The 24,531-nt window shown below is 43.2% G+C and overlaps 1 protein-coding gene across 1 annotated transcript in view; it reads left to right on the top strand.

The window, feature by feature from the left end:
- Positions 1-24,531, top strand: part of LOC124776137 (glypican-1-like) — a 223,766-nt gene that overhangs the window by 76,591 nt on the left and 122,644 nt on the right. The window contains exon 2 of the mRNA XM_047250974.1: positions 18,022-18,180. Coding sequence (XP_047106930.1) covers positions 18,022-18,180 — 159 coding nt within the window. The remainder of the gene's footprint in view (positions 1-18,021; positions 18,181-24,531) is intronic.

The raw sequence follows: 24,531 nt of genomic DNA, 5'->3' as shown, positions 1-24,531 counted from the left end.
GTCCTTGTTTGGGGTGACGGCCGCCATATTGGATTTGGGGTGACACTGGCCTTGTCCTTCTACTCACGCCGCCCACTTCTCCGCCTATCTTCGACGACTGTCCAGAAATATGTTAGACTGCAGTGGTTTATAGAACGACGTCACTGGGGACTGGGGGCCAGATAGTGTTCTCGGACGAATCAAGCTTCTGTTTGTTTGAGAATGATAGCCTCATTTTGGTTGACCGCAGACAGGGGTAGCGACATCACAGTGACTGCATTCGCACAAGACATGCAGCGCCAGGTCGAGGCCTTATGGTGTGGGGTGCTATTGGGTATAGCCACAAATCACAGTCGGTGTGTGTCCAGGGCACTGTGTGCACTATGACCTACGCGAATGACATCCTGTGGCCCGTAGCCAACCCTTTCCGCACACCACCTCAGACGCCATTTTTCAGCAAGACAATGCGCTACCACATGTCGCGGCACGAACACTTGCCTTCTTCTTGTCGCAGGATATCAGCTTTTTCCGTTGCCTGCCAGATAAACAGATTGTCACCAATCGAAAACATGTGAGATATGCTGAAAAGACAGGTGCAGCGCTGTGGGCCAGTGGCAACCACCACAGGCGAACTTTGGAACCAGGTGAATGCAGCATGGATGACTACACCACAGGACGCCATTCGCGCCTCATACGTGTCGATGCCACGCATGGAACAAGTCACCAGTGCCCATGGCGAACCCTGTGCCTACCAGGCAACAGGACACATGCCGAACCGAGATGACAAATGCTAATCATTTTTGCAGAACATACTAATGTACATGTCTTGTGAATATGACCGACCTGGCTCTAGTCGTTCAAGGATGTCTGTTTCTTCTGAACTCGAGTGTGTAATACCGTTTCCACTTACCTCTTTTTCACGTAAAATAACGTGTTTCCAAGACTTCCCGTTCACGTGCCTTCAACATCCCGTTAACAGGACGCCTCTTGTTGTCACACAACTGCACACTACTTCGCATTCGGGCATTATAAGGGGTGGGGGTGGGGGAGGGGGGTTAAGCTGCTCTGAGCGACAGACAGATAACAAGTGTGTGCAAAGTTTAAAAGCCGTGCTATCAGGCGATAACTGAACTATGGGCTACATTTCCACGCGGGGTCGATAGCTGGAGGTGACATCTTGCACGTGTACTTTTCTTCTCCTTAAAACGTTAGGTATATTTAGTGGTGTTTCCTTCTAAGATATTCCCCTTGGGCATTATAAGGGGTGGGGGTGGGGGAGGGGGGTTAAGCTGCTCTGAGCGACAGACAGATAACAAGTGTGTGCAAAGTTTAAAAGCCGTGCTATCAGGCCATAACTGAACTATGGGCTACATTTCCACGCGGGGTCGATAGCTGGAGGTGACATCTTGCACGTGTACTTTTCTTCTCCTTAAAACGTTAGGTCTATTTAGTGGTGTTTCCTTCTAAGATATTCCCCTTCTTCTGAAACAAGTTCGCTGCAGTCTGTAGTAGCGTAACTGCCTTCTCCGAGTTCTCTGCTGGTCCCCGTGGGCGCACTAACGGGGATTGGCTTTGGCTTTGAAAACTTGTGTTATCGTGAGCAGTTCCCTTCACAGTACCCCATTCGATTCCAAAGCGTTCTACCGCGTTCGAGATTGCTAGCGTACGTCTCGGACCATTCCGAAAATTCATTTAAATCACTCGTTTCAGCTATCGTTTAGACTGATCTACGCCTCTTCAAATGAGGAGGTACACGGGTTATCAACGACTAACGTTACAACTGTTGTTGCCTACATAACCTTTAAAGGTACGTTTGCAGGATGGGCGTGGATATATTGCAAAAACGTATATATAAGTTCAGAATATAAATAAAGAATTATTTAATATATTAATTAGTATAAGTGGCTGTATCGATTGTGGCGCGCAACCGCTGAAACATTAGAATAATTACGCAGCTCAGTTGTCTTGGCGAGAAGACGGCACCTTTGTTGCTATTGAAGCGGTCCAGATTGGACGGATATCTGCCATGGCTGCAGATAATTATCTGGCTCATCCCCATAATTCTATTGAGGCGCATGTCACTAGGCGTACTCATAGCTACACACAGCAATAGAATTAATGTAAGAGTCTATGTATTTTAAATTAGTACAACATTTTATGAATAGAGTGATATTATATAATCTTGTATTTTATTTACGTTGCAAGCTATTGTTCCGATTAAACGGCGTCTTGGCATGGCTAAAGGTTCCGTGTTAAAAATGCTGTGAATATCCAGCATGAACCAATGTTTTGGAATTACGTACGAAATCCGATAAAGAAATATTTTCAGAAAAATCACTCACGGTCAAACTTACAATGAACGGACTTTACGCAAAAAGCCATTGTCAAGAACCCACAGTTTGTATAAACTGATCACATACTATTATCATTATCTATTATTATTTGTCTGTTGGGTGATATTCACAAACCAGACCGGAAAAGCCACTATAAATCAAAAACCTTGGTATAAAATTAACTGATTCTCAATTGTATATGCCGTCGTTGAGGAAGCACAAACCTCTTGATAGTATGCTTTAACACATGCTCTGCCTAGCGACGAGGCTAAAGTTACTGGAGGTGTTTTCCTGTAATAGAAATTATAATTTTTTTATATGCTGACAATAACCGACAAATTTGTGTTCTTTGCGTCGTGTGAGTACAAGTCCTGTAACAAAGTCCAAATAGCGACAACTGCCGGCATCTCAACTTGCTCTGAAAGTTTCGTTTGAAATACAGCATCGACACGATCTTTTTGTCGTTTGAAATACAGCATCTACACGATCTTTTCATCACCTCATCTCTTCTTCTTGCAACTATCTGAAGATGACATTGCTCCACACTTTCTCTGCTCAATGGACTCGTCGCAAACATGTCCCGAGATATGTGTCAGATACAGCAACAGTTGCGAGATATTCGGTCCTTGTATTTCAAACTATTTTGTACCTCTCCAGACTACGAGCACACTCGTGAGCAATTGAATTACAGACAACTAGCTCACTAATGTTCACTAAAAGCGCAATAGCATGAAGATGGATGAAAGAAACGCCAAACTAGTATGATATGTACTACACTCTTGGGTATGCAACTTATTAGCATTTCAGCGAAACCGCAACAAAGCAGATAGAAAAAGCAAAGGTAGGTAGGGGGGTTTCTCATTTTCAAACTGCGTTTGAAAGATGTTTGTTTGTGAGTAGATTGTGATGTGCCTCGAGTAAGAAGGACTTGTTCACACGGCCATTCTCACGTCCCATAGGTGAGTATCGCTTGAGATTTGGCGACATGGTTCGTGAGTTAGCTAGTTTGTTAGATGTATGTTCCATGGTATACATAATTTGAACTATTCTTTTATCTAAATGATGTGGAACGGGTCAGTTTACAGAATTAGCGTTAACATTAAGGAACGGATTATCATTTTATTCATACCCATGTAACTACAGTTAAAAACGTGTTTTTTTCTGGATAATAGTTTTTACGTAGAGATACGTCAGTGGAACAGGAGGAATTGTCCAGGAGGAATGCTTTTAAATTAGATTTAAAACTTTCTTCTCTACCTGTCAGACATGTTACGTTATTGGGAAAATGATCAAAAAATTTTATTGCTGCGGTCGGAACTCCTCTCTGATCCACTGATAGCTTTAATAATGGGTAATAAAGATCATTTTCCCCCTAGTGTTGTAGATATGTACATGACTGTTCTTGCCAATTTTGATTTATCATTTATGACGAATTTCACTAGCGAACATGTGTATTGCGACGTCACAGTTAAAATACCTAGCTCTTTGAAAGTGTAGCCACTTTTCAATACCTCCAGACATATATTCCCAGAAATTTCTTCCTCAGATTATGGCCTATGTTTGATACTAGTAGACTTCTTTTGGCCGGCCGGTGTGGCCGTGCGGTTCTAGGCGCTTCAGTCTGGAACCGTGTGACCGCTACGGGCGCAGGTTCGAATCCTGCCTCGAGCATGGATGTGTGTGCTGTCTTTAGGTTAAATAGGTTTACGTAGTTCTAAGTTCTAGGGGACTGATGACCTTAGAAGTTAAGTCCCGTAGTGCTCAGAGCCATTTGAACCATTTGAACCCATAGTGCTCAGAGCCATTTGAACCATTTTGAACCACCTCAAGTTTTCATCATCATGTACGCCCAAGTATTTGGAGCTACTTACCGATGCTCATGTGTTACGTCCATTACTGATATGACTCTATTTGTTTTATAGAAAACTGAATGCACAGTGTTTTTTCAAAACTTGCAGAGAGTCCATTTTCAGAGAACCACTTATTAATTCTTTGGAAAATATCGTTTACTAACTCTTCTGTTGTTTCTCTCTAATGGGAAGTATTACATGACTGCAAAAGCGCCAATTTGGTTTTTTGAGTGTAATGTGGAAGGTTATTCACATAGGTATATAAGTAACAGGAATGGACCCAAAATTGAACCCTGTGGGACTTACTTTGTGATTTTTTTTTGTTTCTTTTTGCCCCATCACTAAAATTTTCTACCTTTCCAACATTGCATCAGCTATTCAGCATTCTGTTTGACAAGCATCATTCAAACCAGCTCTCTGCAAAGCCATCAGTTCCATTGAATTGAGTTTTTCCAAGCGAGTATCATGAGCTAGAAAATCGAAGGCCTCGGAGACATCACAAAAATACCAGCTGATGGTAAAGGGAGCTTAGCGATTGGTCTTTGTGAGAGGAACTCTTGACCTGGCTATAGTGTCAAATGTCCTATTACGAAAGGTAAGGATTGGAGGTGACTTGAAATAATGTCAAGCAGAATTGGAAAAGTCAACTTCTAAATTTATTCAGAAACAGTATTAACTCTTGCTCTGTTCGTATTGGAGGAGTCATACCCACGAAAATACTATATCTTAGCACAGAGACGATGTTTAGCTTGCACCGTTGCGTCTGTTATGATAAGACACTCTTACTATAAATTGCACCCACGACACGACACGCAATCTCATCAACTATGCTGATATTGATGCACCTTCGTCCGTCTAGCCCTTTATGGCTACTGATACTCCTGTTTTGCCCCTGCCTGGCTCTTGCCACCTCCGTACATCTCATTCGGAGAATCCTGATCATCTGCTCTTTGCCCATTACTTCTCAATCTGGTCTGCTATTCTGTCATGGGTCATCGTACACACCGATTTTTATTCGGATTTTCCCTTGATTCGGAATTTTTCCTCGTTACCGCGTCTGTCCCCGACATGACGTGATCCTGAAAACACACCACCATTTCATTGGCTCTAATTCTGCATTGTCCTCAGAAAAAAATGGCTCAAATGGCTGTGAGCACTATGGGACTTAACATCTGAAGTCATCAGTCCCCTAGAAGTTAGAACTACTTAAACCTAACTAATCTAAGGACATCACACACACCCATGCCTGAAGCAGGATTGGGACCTGCGACCGTAGCGGTCGCGCGGTTCCAAACTGAAGCGCCTAGAACCGCTCGGCCACCGCGGCCGGTCATTGTCCTCAGAGGCTGGCTGTAGAGAGAGACGCGCTTCTCCTTACATGGTCACACATTGCATTCTAGACCTGTCATTGGCTCCTCTGTCTAGTCGTAGCGCAGTGTTCCGAGATCAGTTAAGCTATGTTTGTTAACAGTGTACTGTAAAGCCCTTGTTTATTAGCTTAGTCGCTCGATTGACTGGTGCCGGGCTGTTTGTTGGGTTTGTGGCAATGTCGCAATACGTGAGGCGTTACGCAGCACTTTTTTTTTCTCGGTCAGCTTCAGTTGAAAAAATGCTGAATTTCTTGTGGGACATCGTGGGATGTTCTCGTTTCAGCCCCTACAGTTTTATGACGTTCCGACTGGTGGTGGCTCTGTACCTAGCATTCCAAATGCCTCCTGTAACGGGGGTGCGTTCCAAGCAGAGAGCTGTCACAGATTTTCTTTTGGCGGAAAACGAGACAATCTTAGGTATTTATAGGGGCTTGCAGAATGTCTGCGGAGACCTAGCAGTAAACAAAAGCAGTGCGAGTCGTTGGGCGAGGTTACTGTCATCATCGCAACGAGGTCGCGCAAACCTGTCCGAGCTGCCTCGTGCCGTCCGACGACACACAGTTGTGACTCCTGCAATGTGATCGCCGCCACAAAAACGTTAAACTTCTCCTTCTCCACGACAGCGCAAGGCGTCGCACAACACTGCGCACTCGAGAGGGGCTGGCAGAGAACTTGTACTTAACCTCCAGCAATGTCTCAGTTTAATCGCGGAGTCCGAGTCCGTCCCGATAGCTGAGTGGTCCCTAAGGGCCCGGGTTCGATTCTCGGCTGGGTCAGAGATTTTCTCTGCTCAGGGACTGGGTGTTGTGTTGTCCTAATGATCATCATTTCATCCCCATAAAAATGCCGGCACGGTAGCTCAGCGTGTTCGGTCAGAGGGTTTAGCTACACTCTGTAATAAAAAAACTGAGTAAACGGGTCAACGAACAAGCTGAACGAGTGTCTTCGGACGTCCGCCACGAACAAATTAGCGACCTATACAGAACAAAATGGGAATTTAAAAAAAAGTGGTCAGCATGATGGATTGCCGTCCTACGAGCCCGGGTTCGATTCCCGGCTGGGTCGGAGATTTTCTCTGTGCAGGGACTGGGCGTTGTGTTGTCTTCATCATCATTTCATCCCCATCTGGCGCGCAGGTCGCCCAATGTGGCGTCGAATGAAGCAAGACCTGCACCAAGGCGGCCGGACCTGTCCCGCAAGGGGCCTCCCGGCCAATGACGCCAAACGCTCATTTCCATTTTTCCATCGTGGAGTCCGTAGAGGACGGTAAGAGAGGCGTACGATATGACTGGCCGTGCTTCTCCATCCAAGTTTTGCGAAGGTTAAGACAATCCGTCGTTGGACTGTCTTACCGAGTCGTCGCGTGTGGGTCTTTCCGCCTGTTTTGCCGAGAAGCTCTAGAAGTTTGTGCCCCTTGCAGGAACAGAATCAGTGCCGTCGGGTTCTCTACAAAGTGCAACTTCACTTCCTGAGAAGCTAAGTGATGAAGCGGGAAGCTGTACTATTCGGAATAACGTTCAAAATGGATTCCATAATGTGTATTTATTTACTAAACACTACAAACTGGAAATTTTAACACAATGAATACTGGATGATTAACGGGAAACTAACAACTTCCTGTGAGCACAGTCTTAGGACGAAACTAGACTGGAAGGGTCCTATCGGCGACTCGCGACTATGGCGCGCAGTCTCTACCCGCACTTACACTCGTGATTTTTCGTAGCGGTTCGTACGTTTTCTGTAGTTTGAAAATTATTCATATATTTATTAAGATCATCGATTGCTAAGGTTTTAATGTTGTTGTAAGAAAGTTCTTATGACCTACAGGCTTCACCTAATATCTATACTGGGAAAAGTTACTTTTATTAGCAAATATATATATTAAACAAGATTACTTGCTTCGCGCCAGAATAACTGTTTTTCCTGCCGCTGCTGACGTAACTGGCGTTCTCATGTCCAGCCGCAGCCCCTCGCACAGACGTGCACTGGCTTATACGCCATGTGCTCCACCGGCTCCTTCAAGTAGCCTGCGAACTGAAATCTTACTCCCGAGTGTGTGCATTCTGCAGTACCGATTTCCTGACTGAATGCTACAAGGTATCTGCAGACGCGATACGAAATTATAAAACTGGAGATACGGAAATGAAATTTTCCTAGTACCTTACAAGCTAACAAAAGGTCATTGGACAGTTTTTCCTCATCCATCTTACAGCCCGGATCTCGCACCTTCCGAGTGCCATGTGTTTGGCCAAATGAAGGATGCACTCCGCGGAAAGATGTAATGAATGACTGGGTGGTTACTGATGGAGCAACGTCGACCAGTAGGTTGGTACCAAGCAGGCATACAGACGCTCCCAGTAAGGCGGCGTAAGGCCATCATATCGAACGGAAATTATGTTGAAGAATAGGATTTTGTAGTCCAAAGACTGTGGAATACAATGGTGTATTGGAACCCTAAATGAAATGAGAAAATATAAAAATGCAGTAAATGAAGCAGGCAAAAAGGAATACAAACGTCTCAAAAATGAGATCGACAGGAAGTGCAAAATGCTTAAGCAGGCATGGCTAGAGGACAAATGTAAGGATGTAGAGGCTTATCTCACTAGGGGTAAGATAGATACTGCCTACAGGAAAATTAAAGAGACCTTTGGAGAAAGGAGAGCAACTTGTATGAATATCAAGAGCTCAGATGGAAACCCAGTTCTAAGCAAAGAAGGGAAAGCAGAACGGTGGAAGGAGTATATAGAAGGTCTATACAAGGGCGATGTACTTGAGGACAATATTATGGAAATGGAAGAGGATGTAGATGAAGATAAAATGGGAGATACGATACTGCGTGAAGAGTTTGACAGAGCACTGAAAGACCTGAGTCGAAACAAGGGCCCGGGAGTAGACAACATTCCATTAGAACTACTGACGGCCTTGGGAGAGCAAGTCCTGACAGAACTCTACCATCTGGTGAGCAAGAGGTATGAGGCAGGCGAAATACCCTCAGACTTCAAAAAGAATATAATAATTCCAATCCCAAGAAAAGCAGGTGTTGACAGATGTGAAAATTACCGAACTATCAATTTAAAAAGTCACAGCTGCAAAATACTAACACGAATTCTTTACAGACGAATGGAGAAACTGGTAGAAGCCGACCTCGGGGAAGATCAGTTTGAATTCCACAGAAATGTTGGAACACGTGACGCAATACTGACCTTACGACTTATCTTAGAAGAAAGATTAAGGAAAGGCAAACCTACGTTTCTAGCATTTGTAGACTTAGAGAAAGCTTTTGACAATGTTGATTCCAATACTGTCTTTACAGTTTTAAGGTGGCAGAGGTGAAAAACAGGGAGCGAAAGGCTGTTTACAATTGTGACAGAAACCAGTTTGCAGTTATAAGAGTCGAGGCGCATGAAAGGGAAGCAGTGGTTGGGAAGGCAGTGAGACAGGGTTGTAGCCTATCCACGATGTTATTCAATCTGCAAGCAGTAAAGGAAACAAAAGAAAAATTCGGAGTAGGTATTAAAATCAATGGAGAACAAATAAAAACTTTGAGGTTTGCCGATGACATTGTAATTCTGTCAGACACAGCAAAGGACTTGGAAGAGCAGTTGAACGGAATGGACAGTGTCTTGAAAGGAGGATATAAGCTGAACATCAACGAAAGCAAAACGAGGATAATGGAATGTAGTCGAATTAAGTCGGGTGATGCTGAGGGAAATAGATTAGGGGATGAGACACTTAAAGTAGGAAAGGAGTTTTGCTATTTGGGGAGTAAAATAACAGATGATGGTCGAAGTAGAGAGGATATAAAATGTAGACTGGCAATGGCAAGGAAAGCGTTCCTGAATAAGAGAAATTTGTTAACATCGAGTATATATTTAGGTGTAAGGAAGTCGTTTCTGAAAGTATTTGTATGGAGTGTAGCCATGTATGGAAGTGAAACATGGACGATAAGTAGGTTGGACAAGAAGAGAATAGAAGATTTCGAAATGTAGTGCTGCAGAAGAATGCTGAAGATAAGGTGGGTAGATCACATAACTAATGAGGAGGTATTGAATAGAATTGGGGAGAAGAGGAGTTTGTGGCAGAACTTGACAAGAAGAAGGGACCGGTTGGTAGGACATGTTCTGAGGCATCAAGGGGTCACAAATTTAGCATTTGAGGGCAGCGTGGAGGGTAAAAATTGTAGAGGGAGACCAAGAGATGAATACATTAAGCAGATTGAGATGGCTGTAGGTTGCAGTAAGTACTGGCAGATGGAAAAGCTTGCACACGATAGAGTATGGTTCAAATGGCTCTGGTCATCAGTCCCCTAGAACTTGGAACTACTTAAACCTAACTAACCTAAGGACATCACACACATCCATGCCCGAGGCAGGATTCGAACCTGCGACCGTAACGGTCACGCGGTTCCGGACTAAAGCGCCTAGAAGCGCACGGCCACTCCGTTCGGCCCAGGATAGAGTAGCATGGAGAGCTGCATCAAACCAGTCTCAGGAGTGAAGACCACAACAACAACAACAAATAAAACCAAACTGCTTACAGAAAAAGAAATGTGTTGCATTACTTATTGAGCGCCCCTCGTACTTCGACGACGTACTTAACTCTCCATTCGCTACTATTTTCTCACAAGACATGGCTACTACACCGTGCAGTACTGCGCAGCCACATCACGTACCTTGTATCAGAGATAGGACATGTTGGCAAGAAGCCACATACGCGAGGCGATGTTATGACGATATCTGCAGAACCAGGGAGTATCACCAGCATGGCGACCATTGTTGCAGTTTCTATTGTTGTGGGAGTAGAGAGGGGCTTCGCTGATTGTGATGCGCTTAACGACAACACAACATCCACGATTCTGTGTACAGCGTCATAACAGATGTATTGGCATGTGGAGGTCCGAACGTTACGAGTTTGCGACTATCGCTCTCATTTTTGCCGCAACTGACATACAGTCTAAGATCCGCAGAGAATTCCAAGGTTGTCAATGTTTATGTGATGGTCGAGAGACGTTAGAAGGAATTCGTAGATCATTGCATTGTATCTAAATGTAAAGACAATACGTAGAGCGCCTCCTTTAACTGGTAAAGTGTACAGTAAATTATAATACGCAGTACACTAAAGTAGTGCTGTATTTGTTGTTAAACTGAAATTGTTGGGTGGAAATTGAGGATAATTGGATGCGAAATTACTACTAGTACACAAGTTTAAATGTCGAACACATTTGTGCTGAAGTTGGCAATATTTCTTGCTGAACTCTGTGGCAGGTCGTAACCACAGATTCGCAACCATGTCAGTTTTCACTATCAATTATTATCAAACACCCTGTGAATGGACACACGGAGCAGATGTCTCTCATACAGCTCGGGTTCTTAATAGAGTCAATTAGGCGTTCGTCTGCAGCCGTTTCTTAAAAAACGGACGAATTTCTGTACAAACAACTTTCGGAATCGGCAGTGCCTAGGTGAAGTTATATTGCTGTTAGGTAATCGACCGCGCTAATACGAGCAGTTTCGCGTATTGGTACATAGGAGTTTGTCCAGTGTGGCAACGAACGTGAGGTCAGCGTTTGCTTCAGCACGCACCGGCGCGGCGGCTAAGGTGGTGCTGCTGCCTGCAGTCTAGCCAGTAAAGCTGAGTCACACGGCTAGCGTGACGCCTTTCTATTACAGCAGGAAGACACTGTGGACTGCTAGAACGTGAGCTTCGACCCAGATGCGCATGCTTTTGAGTGATAGCTCCTGTGCTGTTTTTCTTATAGGATTCCTTGAACGCTACCTGCGCTGTCCAGCCAGATCCGTCGCCGTTTGTCGTCACAGTCTGAAATCGCGGGCTACGATGCAAACACGCTGGTACATAGTTATACATCACTACTCTGCAATTCACAGTTAAGTGGTTGGCAGAGAGTTCATCGAACCACTTTGGTACTATTTATCTGCCATTCCACTGTCGAATAGCACGCGGAAAAAACGAATACTTAAATCTTTCCACGTCAGCTCTTATTTTTCTTATTTTCTTACGATTTTCATCTCTACCTGTGTAGGTGGCAGGCAACAACATATTTTCGCATTCAGACGACAATGATGGTGGTTAAAATTTCGTAAAAATATCTCGCTGCAACGAAAAACTCCTTTGTTTAAATGGTACCCACTACAACTCACGCGTCGTATCCAAAACAGTCACTCCCGTATTTCGCGACAGTACAAAATGAACTGCCCTTCTGAACTTTTTCAATGTCCTACATCACTACTATCTTATAGCAGTACTCTAGCAAAGGACAGACAAGCGTAGTGTAGGCAGTCTCTTCGGTTGATTTGTTACATCTTCTAAATGTTATATCCATAAAATGCAGTCTTTGGTTCGCCTTCCCCACAACGTTATCTATGTGATCGTTCCAGTTCAAGTTGTTCGTAAATGTTACCGCAGATATTTGGTTGAATTTACAGTCCTTAGATTTGTGTGATTTACCCTGTAACCGAAGTGTAACGGATCTCTTTTGATACTAATGTGGAGGATCTCGCGCTTTTTATTATTCAGCGTAAGTTGCCGTTGTAAACATCATACAGATATCTAGTCTTATTTATTTTGCAATTGCTTTTGATGTTCTGATGACTTTACAAAACGGTAAATGACTGCATCCTTTACAAATAATCTAAGGGTTGCTCATGTTACCCCGATCGTTTATAGAGATAAGAACAGCAGCACCGTATAGCACTTGCCTGGGGAACGCCAGATGTCGCTTCTGTTTCGCTCGATGACTACCCGTCACTTACTAACAACTCTGACTTTTCCCATCACAACTCCATTCGCACAACTGCGGCGATACTCCATAAGCGCGCAATGTTATTAGAAGCCGCTTGTGACGAACTGAGTCGAAGGTCTTCAGGAAATCTATAAATAAATGGAATCATTTTGAGATTCTCTGTCGATGTCACTCATTACTTCAAGAGAATAAAGTCGTTAGCGTTTCAAAAGAACGGTATTTTCTGAAACCATGCTCACTGTATAGTAATATATCGAATTCTTTGAGGTTTTTCATAACGTTCGGACAAACTACATATTCTAAAATCTTACTGCAAATTAATGTCAACGACAGAGGCCTATGATTTACCGGATAACTTGTGTTTCCTTCCTTGTACATTGGTGTGACCTGTACAGCTTTGCACTCTTTAAATACAGATCTTTTGTCCAGCGAGCTGTTGCATATTACTGCTAAATATTGAGCTATTGCATCAGCTTACTCCGAAAGGAACCTAACTTGTACATCGTCTGGACCGGAATACTTGCCTTTATTTAGTGTACTGATTTGCTCTGCTACACCGAGAGTACCTATTTCTAAGTTACGCTGGCAGCATTTCTTCATTCGAATTCTGGTATATAGCTTCAGATTGACATAAGTACAGCAAAGAAAGTATGATTGCTTTATTCCATGCACACAAGGGATAATCGTGCCTATATGGAAATTCTCGTTATTATAACAAAAATCAGTGTGCCTAATCTCTGAGAAGAGTTTTGAGTGCTGCGTATATCGTAACGCGAGAGAAAACCGTATGAACCAACCCTTTTAATTCAGATGCATTCATTCATCTGAACCAAATATAAAAATTCTTCCATCCTATTAAAATGAAATACAACATTTCAAAAGGAAAAAAATTACTGTCTTTCGAAGGCTAATCTCAACTGTCCACCAACACTAGAAAGCATATCCTTATATCATTTCTTCTTTTTACCACCACTATTTTGCTCATTTTTCATTATTGATTATCCTCCGTATGTGTATGTGACACCAAAATTTCTCCATCGTCCTCTCTTCTCCTGTATTTCAAGGATTAAGCAGTTGTACTTGTTCCTCGTGACTGCTAAACAAGTCAGATATGGTAGTCCCTCTATACTCATTCTTTAAGGGTGATGTTCCCATGATGTTTTTTTTTCCCTTCAGTCCTTTGATTAACATTATAAGTATGTATTTGATACCTAATGTCCTCATTTCTTATAAGGTCTTCCCCGGTAACATAGCTACATTACCTGAGAAATCTCATTGCAGCTTCTTGTAGTTAACTTTTATCACTTTTTTGGGGATCTATGACACACACACATATAGCAATACATGGTGGCCATTGTTTGATAAAATTTTAATTTTATTTCCTTCCGTAATTTGTTTTACAATGTTTTGTTCATCATTCTGTGTACTGACTGATATCTGTTAATCTTATTTTCTATATCGTTGTCCACATCATAGCTCATATGCATCCTACATGAAAACAGCCGTAGACCTTTTCAAGTGGGGTATTATCTAATATTATTTTTGAGCGGCTGGGTTATTTCACACGATGAGGCACGATTTTAGTTTTCCCTTCACGTCTTTTATACACTACTTGCTTCCGAAATTGATACATTACCTCTATACATAAGGAATTGACATATTTATTTCTATTAATCTGTATACCCATATTTACTTCTTCTATCCAATTCTTAAACAAATCTTTTACACTGAAAAGCCAAAGAAACTGGTACACCTGCCTAATATCGTGTAGGGCCCACTGCGAGCACGCAGAAGTGCCACAACACGAAGTGGCATGGACTCGACTAATGTCTGAAGCAGTGCTGGAGGGAATTGACACCATGAATTCTGCAGGGCTGTCCATAAAGCCGTAAGGATACGAACGGGTGGAGATCCCTTCTGAACAGTATGTTGTAAGGCATCCCAGAGATGCTCAATAGTGTTCATGACTGGGGAGTTTGGTGGGCAGTGGAAGTGTTTAAACAGAGGAGTGTTCATGGAGCCACTCTGTAGCTGTTCTGGACGTGTGGAATGTCGCATTGTCCTACTGGATTTGCCCAAGTCCGTCGGAATGCACAATGAAAATGAATGGATGCAGGTTATCGGACAGGATACTTACGTTCATGTCACCTATCAGAGTCGTATCTAGACGTTCCAAGGATTCCATATCAGTTCAACTGCACCCGTCCCTCGCAATTACAGAGCTTCCACCAGCTTGAACAGTCCCCTGCTGACATGCAGGGTCCATGGATTCATGAGCCTGTCTCCATACCCGTACACGTCCATCCGCTCGATACAATTTGAAAAGAGACTCTTCCGACCAGTCAGCGTGTTTCCAGTCATCAACAGTCCAATGTCGGTGTTGACGGGCCCAGGCGAGGCGTAAAGCTTTGTGTCGTGCAGTCAACAAGGGTACACGGGTGGGCCTTCTGCTACGAAAGGCCATATCGATGCTGTTTCGTTGAAAGGTTCGCGCGCTGAGACTTTTTGATGGCCCAGCACTGAAATTTGCGGCAATTTGTTGCAGGCATGCACTTCTGTCGCGTTGAACGATTCTCTTCAGTTGTCGTTGGTCCCTTTCTTGCTGGATCTATTTCCGGCCTCAGCGAAGTCGGAGATTTGATGTTTTACCGAATTCCTGATATTCGCGGTACACTCGTGAAATGGTCTTACGGGCAAGTCTTCATTTCATCGCCACCTCGGAGATGCTGTGTCCCATCACTCGTGCGCCGACTGTAACACACGTTCAGACTCACGCAAATCTTGATACCGTGCCGTTGTAGCAGTAGTAGCAGATCTAACAACCGCGCCAGGCGCTTCTTGTCTTATATAGGCGTTGTCGACCGTTCCGCCGTGTACTACCTATTTACACATCTCTGTATTTGAATACGCATGCCTATACCAGTATCTTTGGCGCTTCAGTGTATATACACATTGTATAAGATTGGTGACAGGCTGCAGTCTTATTTGAGTCTTTTATTGGCATTAATTTCTTCAGTTCTACTATTGGTAATTTTCAGTATCTTTGTATTCTTGTATAAGATAGGTAATAGCGTTAATATCTGTTAAATATTTCTGTTACATATCGGCAACTACAACAGACATTTTCCAGCCTATCACTTGCCGCGTCTCTAAACCTTGTAACTGCTTCGAATGCTAGTGTAACGTCTGGCGTTATCCCGGTCTCGTCGCAGGCAGAATTACTCGAGTTACTGCATTCGTGGCGACAGCAGAGACGCTCACCCTCCCCCCTCCCTCCCTCCCTCCCTTCTCTCTCTCTCTCTCTCTCTCTCTCTCTCTCTCTCTCTCTCTCTCTCTCTCTCTCATGTGTGTATTTCCGCCAAGTACTGCAAACAGTCGGCTCTGAGGTAACCTTCGCATAACATTACAGTGAATAAGTGTCTTTCCAATTTTAAAATTAAACTAGTAACTTGTGTCTTGTAATGAATAGATTAAATCCTTACGTTTCTGAATCCTACTACAATTTTTAGTTTATCAAAACTGTTACACATAATCTCAAGCATATATTTCATTCAATCCACCCTTCTCCTTTTCTCTACCTTCTTTTCTTCCTTCCTTTCTTCCTTTCCGAAGTTTTCATTTTATGTTACAGTTTTTGTATTAATAATCAATAACATACCTGTGTATTGCCATTAAATGTCCTGTTGCATCAGGTATAGCAATGTTGTAAAATGTGAGGATTCTTGTCCATGTAAGAGGCGGGAAAGAAGCGGTTAGAGGGTCCGAATATGAGTTGTATAAATAACAATAAATCATTTTTCCTCTTTCGGCATTTGCCGTTTGTTGGTTCTATAAAATGTAGATACACGTTTATAATTGGCAATATTTTAATTTTCTTGTATTCTGCAACAACACAAATTACCTGGACCTAAAAAGCTGCCCGTTCTTCAGACAGTCACGTGCTCGGATATTATAATTCTTTTCCTTCTTCTATTTTGGCAGTTGTTGACGTTGCAGCTACAAGAAAAAAATTCCTGATTGAGTGTTGTAGGAGGTTATCATTGTCGACTGGCATATTTACCTATTAATTTCTTATTCTGGAAATATTCACTGAATTATATCCTGTAGAGCTAATATGCAGTATGTCTAGATTGTTTGGTGCAACTCCGAAAATCTAGGAACTTAGAAAGAGAAGTACGCTTGTGAGACAAAGAGAATCGCAATGCAAAGAGAAATAAAATCCAGCACAAGGTGATAAAGCTTTGAGGAATGGTTCACATGGGACAATACCTGCGCATACAGAGACATAGAGCAACAAAATATGACACGCAGTTACCATTTCCTAACAAACAGAATTCTAGGCGACGATGAAATAGAGTTGTCGTGGTCCGCTCTATATTCCGGCCAAAATCACTCTCAGCCCAGATAACGCCTCTAAATGGTTCAAATGGCCCTGAGTACTATGGGACTTAACATCTGAGGTCAACAGTCCCTTGGAACTTAGAACTACTTAAACCTAACTAACCTAAGGACATCACACACACCGATGCTCGAGGCAGGATTCGAACCTGCGACCGTGGCAGTCGCGCGGTTCCAGAGATAACACCTCTGCGCCTAACATGGGGATTATCTTGGTTGCAGAGTGTTGAACTTCTTTCCAGCGCTGAACATAATTGATAGATAAGACTACAAACAACCACACATAACTGTATGCCTAAGTTTTTGGACGACATAATATTGCTCAGGAATGTTGCCGCTTTCTGTGTCTTAGGTCAAGATGAACACGCTGTGTACGATAGTGTTATCATGAGATAACCGAGGAGACGCCAGCACCAGCCACAGGGGACCAAAAATTCGGAAGATGGCTTTGACATGAGCCGTAACCACTAAATAAACAAATGACACTGCGATCTCGTCTGTTCATCCCAACCTAAATATAGCATCATGTCGCTGCTCTCCATAGACAATGTTTTCTAAATTTATGACTTTGTGTTTTTTTCTGCATTTGTTCTCCCTTTTCTCTCAGTACGCTATATTTTTGGTGTCGTTACGAGTAATTCAATTTAGGTGTGAAGTGTTTTACAAGCATAAAAATCGATCTCTTGTTTTAATCTAGAAACCTCATGTGCAATTTTTACGTCGAGTCTTTCTCCCGTGGAATGCGTTACTGATAGCATGCCCACGTTCGAACGAAATTTCTGTACCTCTTAATAAAACATAAAACAATATTTACTGAAAATATTTTAACCGTTTTAATGAAAAGCCTGATCAAGCGTATATTATTTATTTTTAACTATCTATGACTCGCAATAGAGGTTCCTCACTTGATAAATTGAATGTAAGAATATCGCAGATACCTTTAGTGCTCTGTCTCCTCAATATTCTTTGTTCCACGGCGAGCTAGCTCCGCAAGGTATGTTGAACTTCTGTGTAGTTTAGATTTAGAAGATAGGAGGTGAGGTGCTGGCGGAAGTAAAGCTAGGCGGGTGGGTCGTGAGTCGTGCTTGAATGGCTCATTCCATAGAGCATCATTTATCAGTGAAAGGCGAAGATTCCATGTTCGTGCTGCCTCCCGGCATATAGTTTTTTTTCCCATGAAGTTTAAAATCGGCGCACATTCCACTGCCAAATGAAAATTCGTTCTGGGAACTTAACGACTTTGTAGGTGACAGAGTGTTCATCATATGCTTGTTCTTTCAGCTGCCGCAGGCTGCTTACTACCCGTGTGCTCGGAATACCCGGTGTTGCAGGCCGTGAGCTGACCGTGTGCGTGTCCGAGGCGTCGTGCTGCACGCTGGAGATGGAGTCGGCGCTCCAGCGGCTGGTGCGGAGGGACTTCCAGGCGCTGCTGCACCACAACTCCAGGTCGCTGGAGGGCCTGCTCGTCTCCGCCGCCAACACCATACGAGGTCAGTCTCCCACGTCTTTCTCCTCCCTCCTCCCTCCGTCCCTTCTTCCCTCTCTCACTCCCTCTCTCCCTCTCTCCCTCTCTCTCTCTGTCTCTCGCTCTTTCTCTCTCCGTTCCTCTTACGACTTAGTGCAGTAAAAACCTCAGAACAGTGGTGACTAAACTCTGACAAACACTAACGTGTTTACTGTCCACGGACGAAAATCCATAGATAAAATCATCCTGATTTTGAAGTTACATTTCTACATTTACATGTACGTGCATGCTGTGGGGTGCAACGGTGGAGGGTACCTTCAGTAGAAGAGAATTGTTTCACATTAGCGAAGATGCTCGTAGCTCTCAAGGTGTGCACTTTAGATCCCATTTTTACTGTACATTTTGCTCTCGTTTGATCCGTACTTTCATCTCGCAAAAAAAGGAAAGGAAAAACGTTTGCCGTGGAAGACAGTAACGAAGATGAAGTAATGCTCGTAACTGTTAAGGTATGCATTTTAGACCCCTTGCATACTATACTTTTTTACTTCGAAATATTGTTCCTTTGCATCCCTGAATATTGACCAGTTCTCCTGGGACGCTCTGCATAACAGGAAGAAACAGCAGCAATAACGAGATGATAAAGGATGGAGATGAGACCAGCCTTCAGTATGATCAGAGGCATATATAGAATAAATAGTGTGCGTCTACAGAAAACTCTAAGAAAGATATTGTGCAAAATACTGAGCCCTAAAGAAGGTGGTGACAGATGGATGGTAGACTTAAGGAATAACTCAACCGGATTACGAGAACAGTATATGGAGAAATCCGACAGAAAGAGACAAGGTTTTCCGTCCAGGTGATCAGGACGAAAATAGGCTGTATAACTAAAAGATTATGTGTGGGGCAAGAGGAAACACAGGAACCAAGCTGTTTGCTGAACTCTGGAAAGACTAGCTGGAATTGGCGATCAAGATAGAAGGGAAGGAAAAGTTTTTGACGAAAGTCATTTCCCTGAGCAGGCTGATTTAATTTTGGAAATAATCACTTCATTTCATGATTTAAGTGTTAGCTAAATTCGCCCATGTAGGCGTTATCAAGCTATCTCTGTTAGTTGCATCGCAGTAAAGTATTCTAAGCATATAGCATCATTTATTCTTCACACTGTGTGGAGGAACGAACATGTGATGGCGTCCTTGGTAAGAGTTTGGCACAACCATGTTAGTTACTGAGACAAACGATATATACATTTGAGATGTGAAATCTGTACGTAAAAATGGAAAAATTTGACCCATATGAGTTCCACGTTTCAGATGTGATGCAGACGCAGGTTGTGCCCGTAGCATGGTTGTGTGAAGTTATCACATGTCACTTCCTGCACACAGAGCTGAAAATATATGAAGCTATATACTTACAGGTTTCTACTGGCAAGTAACAGAAATAGCTTGACAGTGCCCAAGGTAGCGAAATCAGGTAAGAGCTGAATCATATAATAAAGGGGCTATTTAAAAAATAAAACAGCTTACGCAGAAAACTGATTTACCTCAAGAAACTGACAATGGGTGTGGCACTATACAAACAAAAGGCACACACTGACCAATATGCCAAAGATCAACGACAGAGAAGACCACAGGAAAACCGTAGACGTAGTTGGAGTAACCAAGAGAACAAGATACCCAGAAGATTTCGACAAAAAAAAAAGGGGGGCACAGAGGAGATGGGAAAGGATGAAGACGTTCTCGGAGGAATAGAGAAAAAAAAAGGAAGGAAAATTAGTGTTTAACGTACCGCCGACAATGAGGTCATTAGAAACGGAGTACAAACTCGGAACAGGTAAAGACGGGGACGGAAGACGGTCGTGCCCTTTCAAAGGAGTCATCGCGGGAGAGTAGAATGAAAGACGATCCGTGAAGGGCCTACCCGCGGTCCTCTGAGGACCATAACAAAGGAAGAAAAGAGTAAGAGCGGTAGTGATTCACAACAAAGCGTAGAGGAGACAGCCCATAAAATGACGAACAGGAATCGTGCTGTGTGTTGGCCCTGGTCCGTTACGAGTTCCGCCGCCCGGAGAGGCAGCTCGTTTGCGGGGCGCCCCTGGTTGGCACCTCGCAGATGAAGACGCGTCCTGTCCCCCCACGTAACGGCCCATTTCCAAGGTTTCGATGCGTTTAGCGTAGGTATTGTGAGCTACGAGGCGACGCGAACTCCGTGTGTGGCGTCCCGAGAGAGATGCCGGCAGGAAGTCCGCCATTCAAAAAGGACGTGCGCTGTTTAATGCGGCGGAGGGCCGTGACAGAATTACTGAGGCGGTCGTCGGCGTCGCGCGCAGCGGGGGCGGCGGAGGCGGAGGGCGGCTGCGAGGATAAAAAGGCCGCGGCGCTGGAGCTGGAGCTGGAGGCGGAGGCGAGGAGGTCCGGAAACGAGGCTATTTCCAGCCGGGGCGTCAGCGGCCCGCGCCGAGATCCAACCGGCGACGGCGTATTTCGGGGCGCACGGACCTATCTCCGGAGCGACAGGTAGAATTAACAACGGCAGGAAACGCCGACTGAGAGGTGTCTACCCAGTGCCAAGCGAACGGCACTAAGGTCAACAGACAGCCCTCCGTCCTAATGGAAGTAGCTCTTATGGAGCGAGGCGCCAACAAAAAATATCTCGGCAGTTAACAGCTTCTCCGTACCGCTTATTTCCTTCTTTTGCCTTATTGGTACGGTTGCCTTTTTTGGCGTCTACCTTTCAGCTATTTCTGCTTCTGTACCGATCTCTTGATCTCTGCATACCTGCTACACAAATGGTCCGAAATATGTTACACGGTTGGTTCTTTTTCTTCATTTACTCTTTATTTCTTGCATTTTAAAGCTCACAGACCAAGTTTCAAGATGGCCAATTTATACGCTAAAAATACCTTCTTATAGATTATAATATGGCGAGCTGACAAACCCTTCACTGCCCAGCCATTCATTTTGCCAATTCATTTTCAGAAACGGAAACAAAAAATGAACTGCGTTTGTAGTGCAATATCGAAAAAAATCGTTTCCATTTATTCATGAAAACATCTCTGAAATTATGAAACAGTCGTACAAACATCCCGGATAGTTTCTGTACACTGGGCGCAACTGTTCGTAGTGTTGTGAGGCAAAGAATTACATGACCTTATCTACACAGTCGATTTTGTTAAGTGTGGCCATTCTATTGCCTTTATGAGCTTTTAATGCTATAGCATCATTTAATAGCATTTTATGTTATTCAGAATGTTCAGTTCTGTCTTGGGCTAGTATTTGTATACATTCTGTTCGCATACTTTCTCCCCTATAATGTTTGTCGCGTTAACCGTAATTTCATTCTGTTTTCTGTATGAGAGATTCGCTACGTATATTGCAACAGTCGGTCGTGAATAAAGATTAATTATCATAAGCACCCATTTAGTGCATCTATTCTAATAATCATGTCTTCATCAGACGTATATTATGATGCTGGCCGTAAGGAAAAAAATTGTTGAGGATATCATAAAATAAAGGGGAACATTCTGAGTTTTATTCGCTTAAAAGTCAAATTAGTGAAGATAATTGAAGGCATCAAATATAATAAGCGCCGTCGTCGATATGATGTCATTACTACATTGTCGACATAAAAGTAACTGCAAGACCAGACGTTGTAATTGAAATCAAGACCTTTACAGCAAGATTGTGAATAAGATAAGAAATCCAGGACAAATTACATCGAAAAGAAACAGTGAATCAAGAACTATATAGTACATCTAAAGTTAAGTAACAATGTAAAATCTTTAACACTTGATTAAATTTCACATTTTGTACATAGATACATTTCGAATAAAAGCAGACATAATCGACGAACCCGTACCAAGAAATTCACAAATCTTCTACACATTCAGCATCGCATACGACAAACTATCCATGAATATGAATATGAATGATTTTCAATTTTACACACGTTTAGAAAATTTCACAAACATAGAATTTACAGATAACGACATACGTCTCCGTACAAAAGGTCTGCCGGCCGGAGTGGCCGAGCGGTTCTAGGCGCTATAGTCTGGAACCGACCGATCGCGACGGTCGCAGGTTCGAATCCTGCCTCGGGCATGGATGTGTGTGATGTCCTTAGGTTAGTTAGGTTTAATTAGTTCTAAGTTCTTGGCGACTGATGACCTCAGAAGTTAAGTCGCATAGTGCCCAGAGCCATTTGAACCATTTGAACAAAAGTTCTGAAATACAAAATAGCCCCAACACTGCAGAAAAATTCTGTAAACCACTTGATAGCCACTGCTAAAGTTGCAGTAGATGCAAGGAACCTCTCATACAAAAAACAGAACGAAATTACATTTAACGTAAGAAATATTATAGAGAAGGAACTATGAAAACAGAATTCACCCAAATACCATCCCAAAACAGAGCAGAAAATTCTGAATAACGTAAACCATAAACTGGGTGGAGCTGCTTCGCGTGCCTGCAATGCGATTTTGTAAACACCTCTATGGCAACGCCTCTTCGTAGCTGTATAGATGGCTGTTGTTTTTGCCCATTGGCCTTTGCTCTTCGCAGTTAAAAGCTGGCAAAAGCGCTGCCAGGTGTCAGGGATTCCCTTAAGTTGACACGACTGCAGGACTACCTTAGCAGTAAAGAATAAATTTATTCAAACTTCATGCATGACACGGCATTTTTTCGCTCGTCTCAGCGTTTATGACGTCGTATTTCCAGAACTCTGTGTTGAATCACGATATAAATTTGTAGGTGCCCTTAACGGCATATGTGGATAGTACCCAAAATTTATTGCGAATACAGTTACGCGAGGAAGTAATAAATTTAAACGTCATGCACGATGCAGCAGTTTTCCACGCATCTCGTTGTTTATGACGTCATATCTCCTGAACTGTTATAGGTAGGTTGTTCTTACCCCCACAGCGATTATTGACAGACAGTAATGGATACGCGTAGAATGTTTGGCAGAAATCAGTATGGTGGTTTAGGAGCAGCTGTGGAACATGCACATAAACACATACACACAGCCATTTTTATAATTACGGATGTAGGGAGGAAGTGGTGCAGCTTTGGAGGAATGTACCTTAGTGTCAAATACATAACTATGAAACTATCTTGGACGTAAAAGCAGATCGACGTTGAAATACTTCTTCCTACATATATCTTGACGTATTTACATCTATAACCTGCAACCTACTATGAAGTACATCACACATGTTACTTCCAGACAAACTATACAGGGTGGTCCATTGATAGTGACCGGGCCAAATATCTCACGAAATAAGCATCAAACGAAAAAACTACAAAGAACGAAACTCGTCTAGCTTGAAGGGGGAAACCAGATGGCGCTATGGTTGGGCCCCCTAGATGGCGCTGCCATAGGTCAATCGGATATCAACTGCGGGTTTTTTAAAATAGGAACCCCCATTTTTTATTACATATTCGTGTAGTACGTGAAGAAATATGAATGTTTTGGTTGGACCACTTTTTTCGCTTTATGACGGATGGCGCTGTAATAGTCACAAACGTATAAGTACTTGGTATCACGTAACATTCCGCCAGTGCGGACGGTATTTGCTTCGTGATACATTACCCGTGTTAAAATGGACCATTTACCGATTGCGGAAAAGGTCGATATCGTGTTGATGTATGGCTATTGAGATCAAAATGCCCAACGGGCATGTGCTATGTATGCTGATCGGTATCCTGGATGACATCATCCAAGTGTCCGGACCGTTCGCCGGATAGTTACGTTATTTAAGGACACAGGAAGTGTTAAACCAAATGTGAAACGTCAACTACGAGCTGCAACAAATGATGATGCCCAAGGAGGAGTTTTAGCTGCTGTCACGGTTAATCCACACATCAGTAGCAGACAAATTGCGCGAGTATCGGGAATCTCTAAAACGTCGGTGTTGAGAATGCTACATCAACATCGATGCACTCGTACCATATTTCTATGCACCAGGTATTGCATGGCGACGACTTTGAGCGTCGTGTACAGTTCTGCCACTGGGCACAAGAGAAATTACGGACGATGATAGATTTTTTGCACGCGTTCTATTTAGCGACGAAGTGTCATTCACCAACAGCGGTAACGTAAACCGGCATAATATGCACTATTGGCCAACGGAAAATCCACGATGGCTGCGACAAGTGGAACATCAGCGACCTTGGCGGATTAATGTATGGTGCGTCATTGTGGTAGGAAGAATAATTGGCCCCCATTTTATCGATGGCAATCTAAATGGTGCAATGTATGCTGATCTCCTACGTAATGTTCTACCGATGTTACTACAAGATATTTCACTGCATGACAGATTGGCAATGTACTTCCAACATGATGGATGTCTAGCACATAGCTCGCGTGCGGTTGAAGCGGT

The sequence above is a fragment of the Schistocerca piceifrons genome, chromosome 2 (genome assembly GCF_021461385.2).
Source record: "Schistocerca piceifrons isolate TAMUIC-IGC-003096 chromosome 2, iqSchPice1.1, whole genome shotgun sequence".
In the NCBI taxonomy this organism is placed as follows: Eukaryota; Metazoa; Arthropoda; class Insecta; order Orthoptera; family Acrididae; genus Schistocerca; species Schistocerca piceifrons.
Note: the sequence above shows the minus strand (reverse complement) of the source record. Positions and strands in the feature narration are given on the sequence as shown.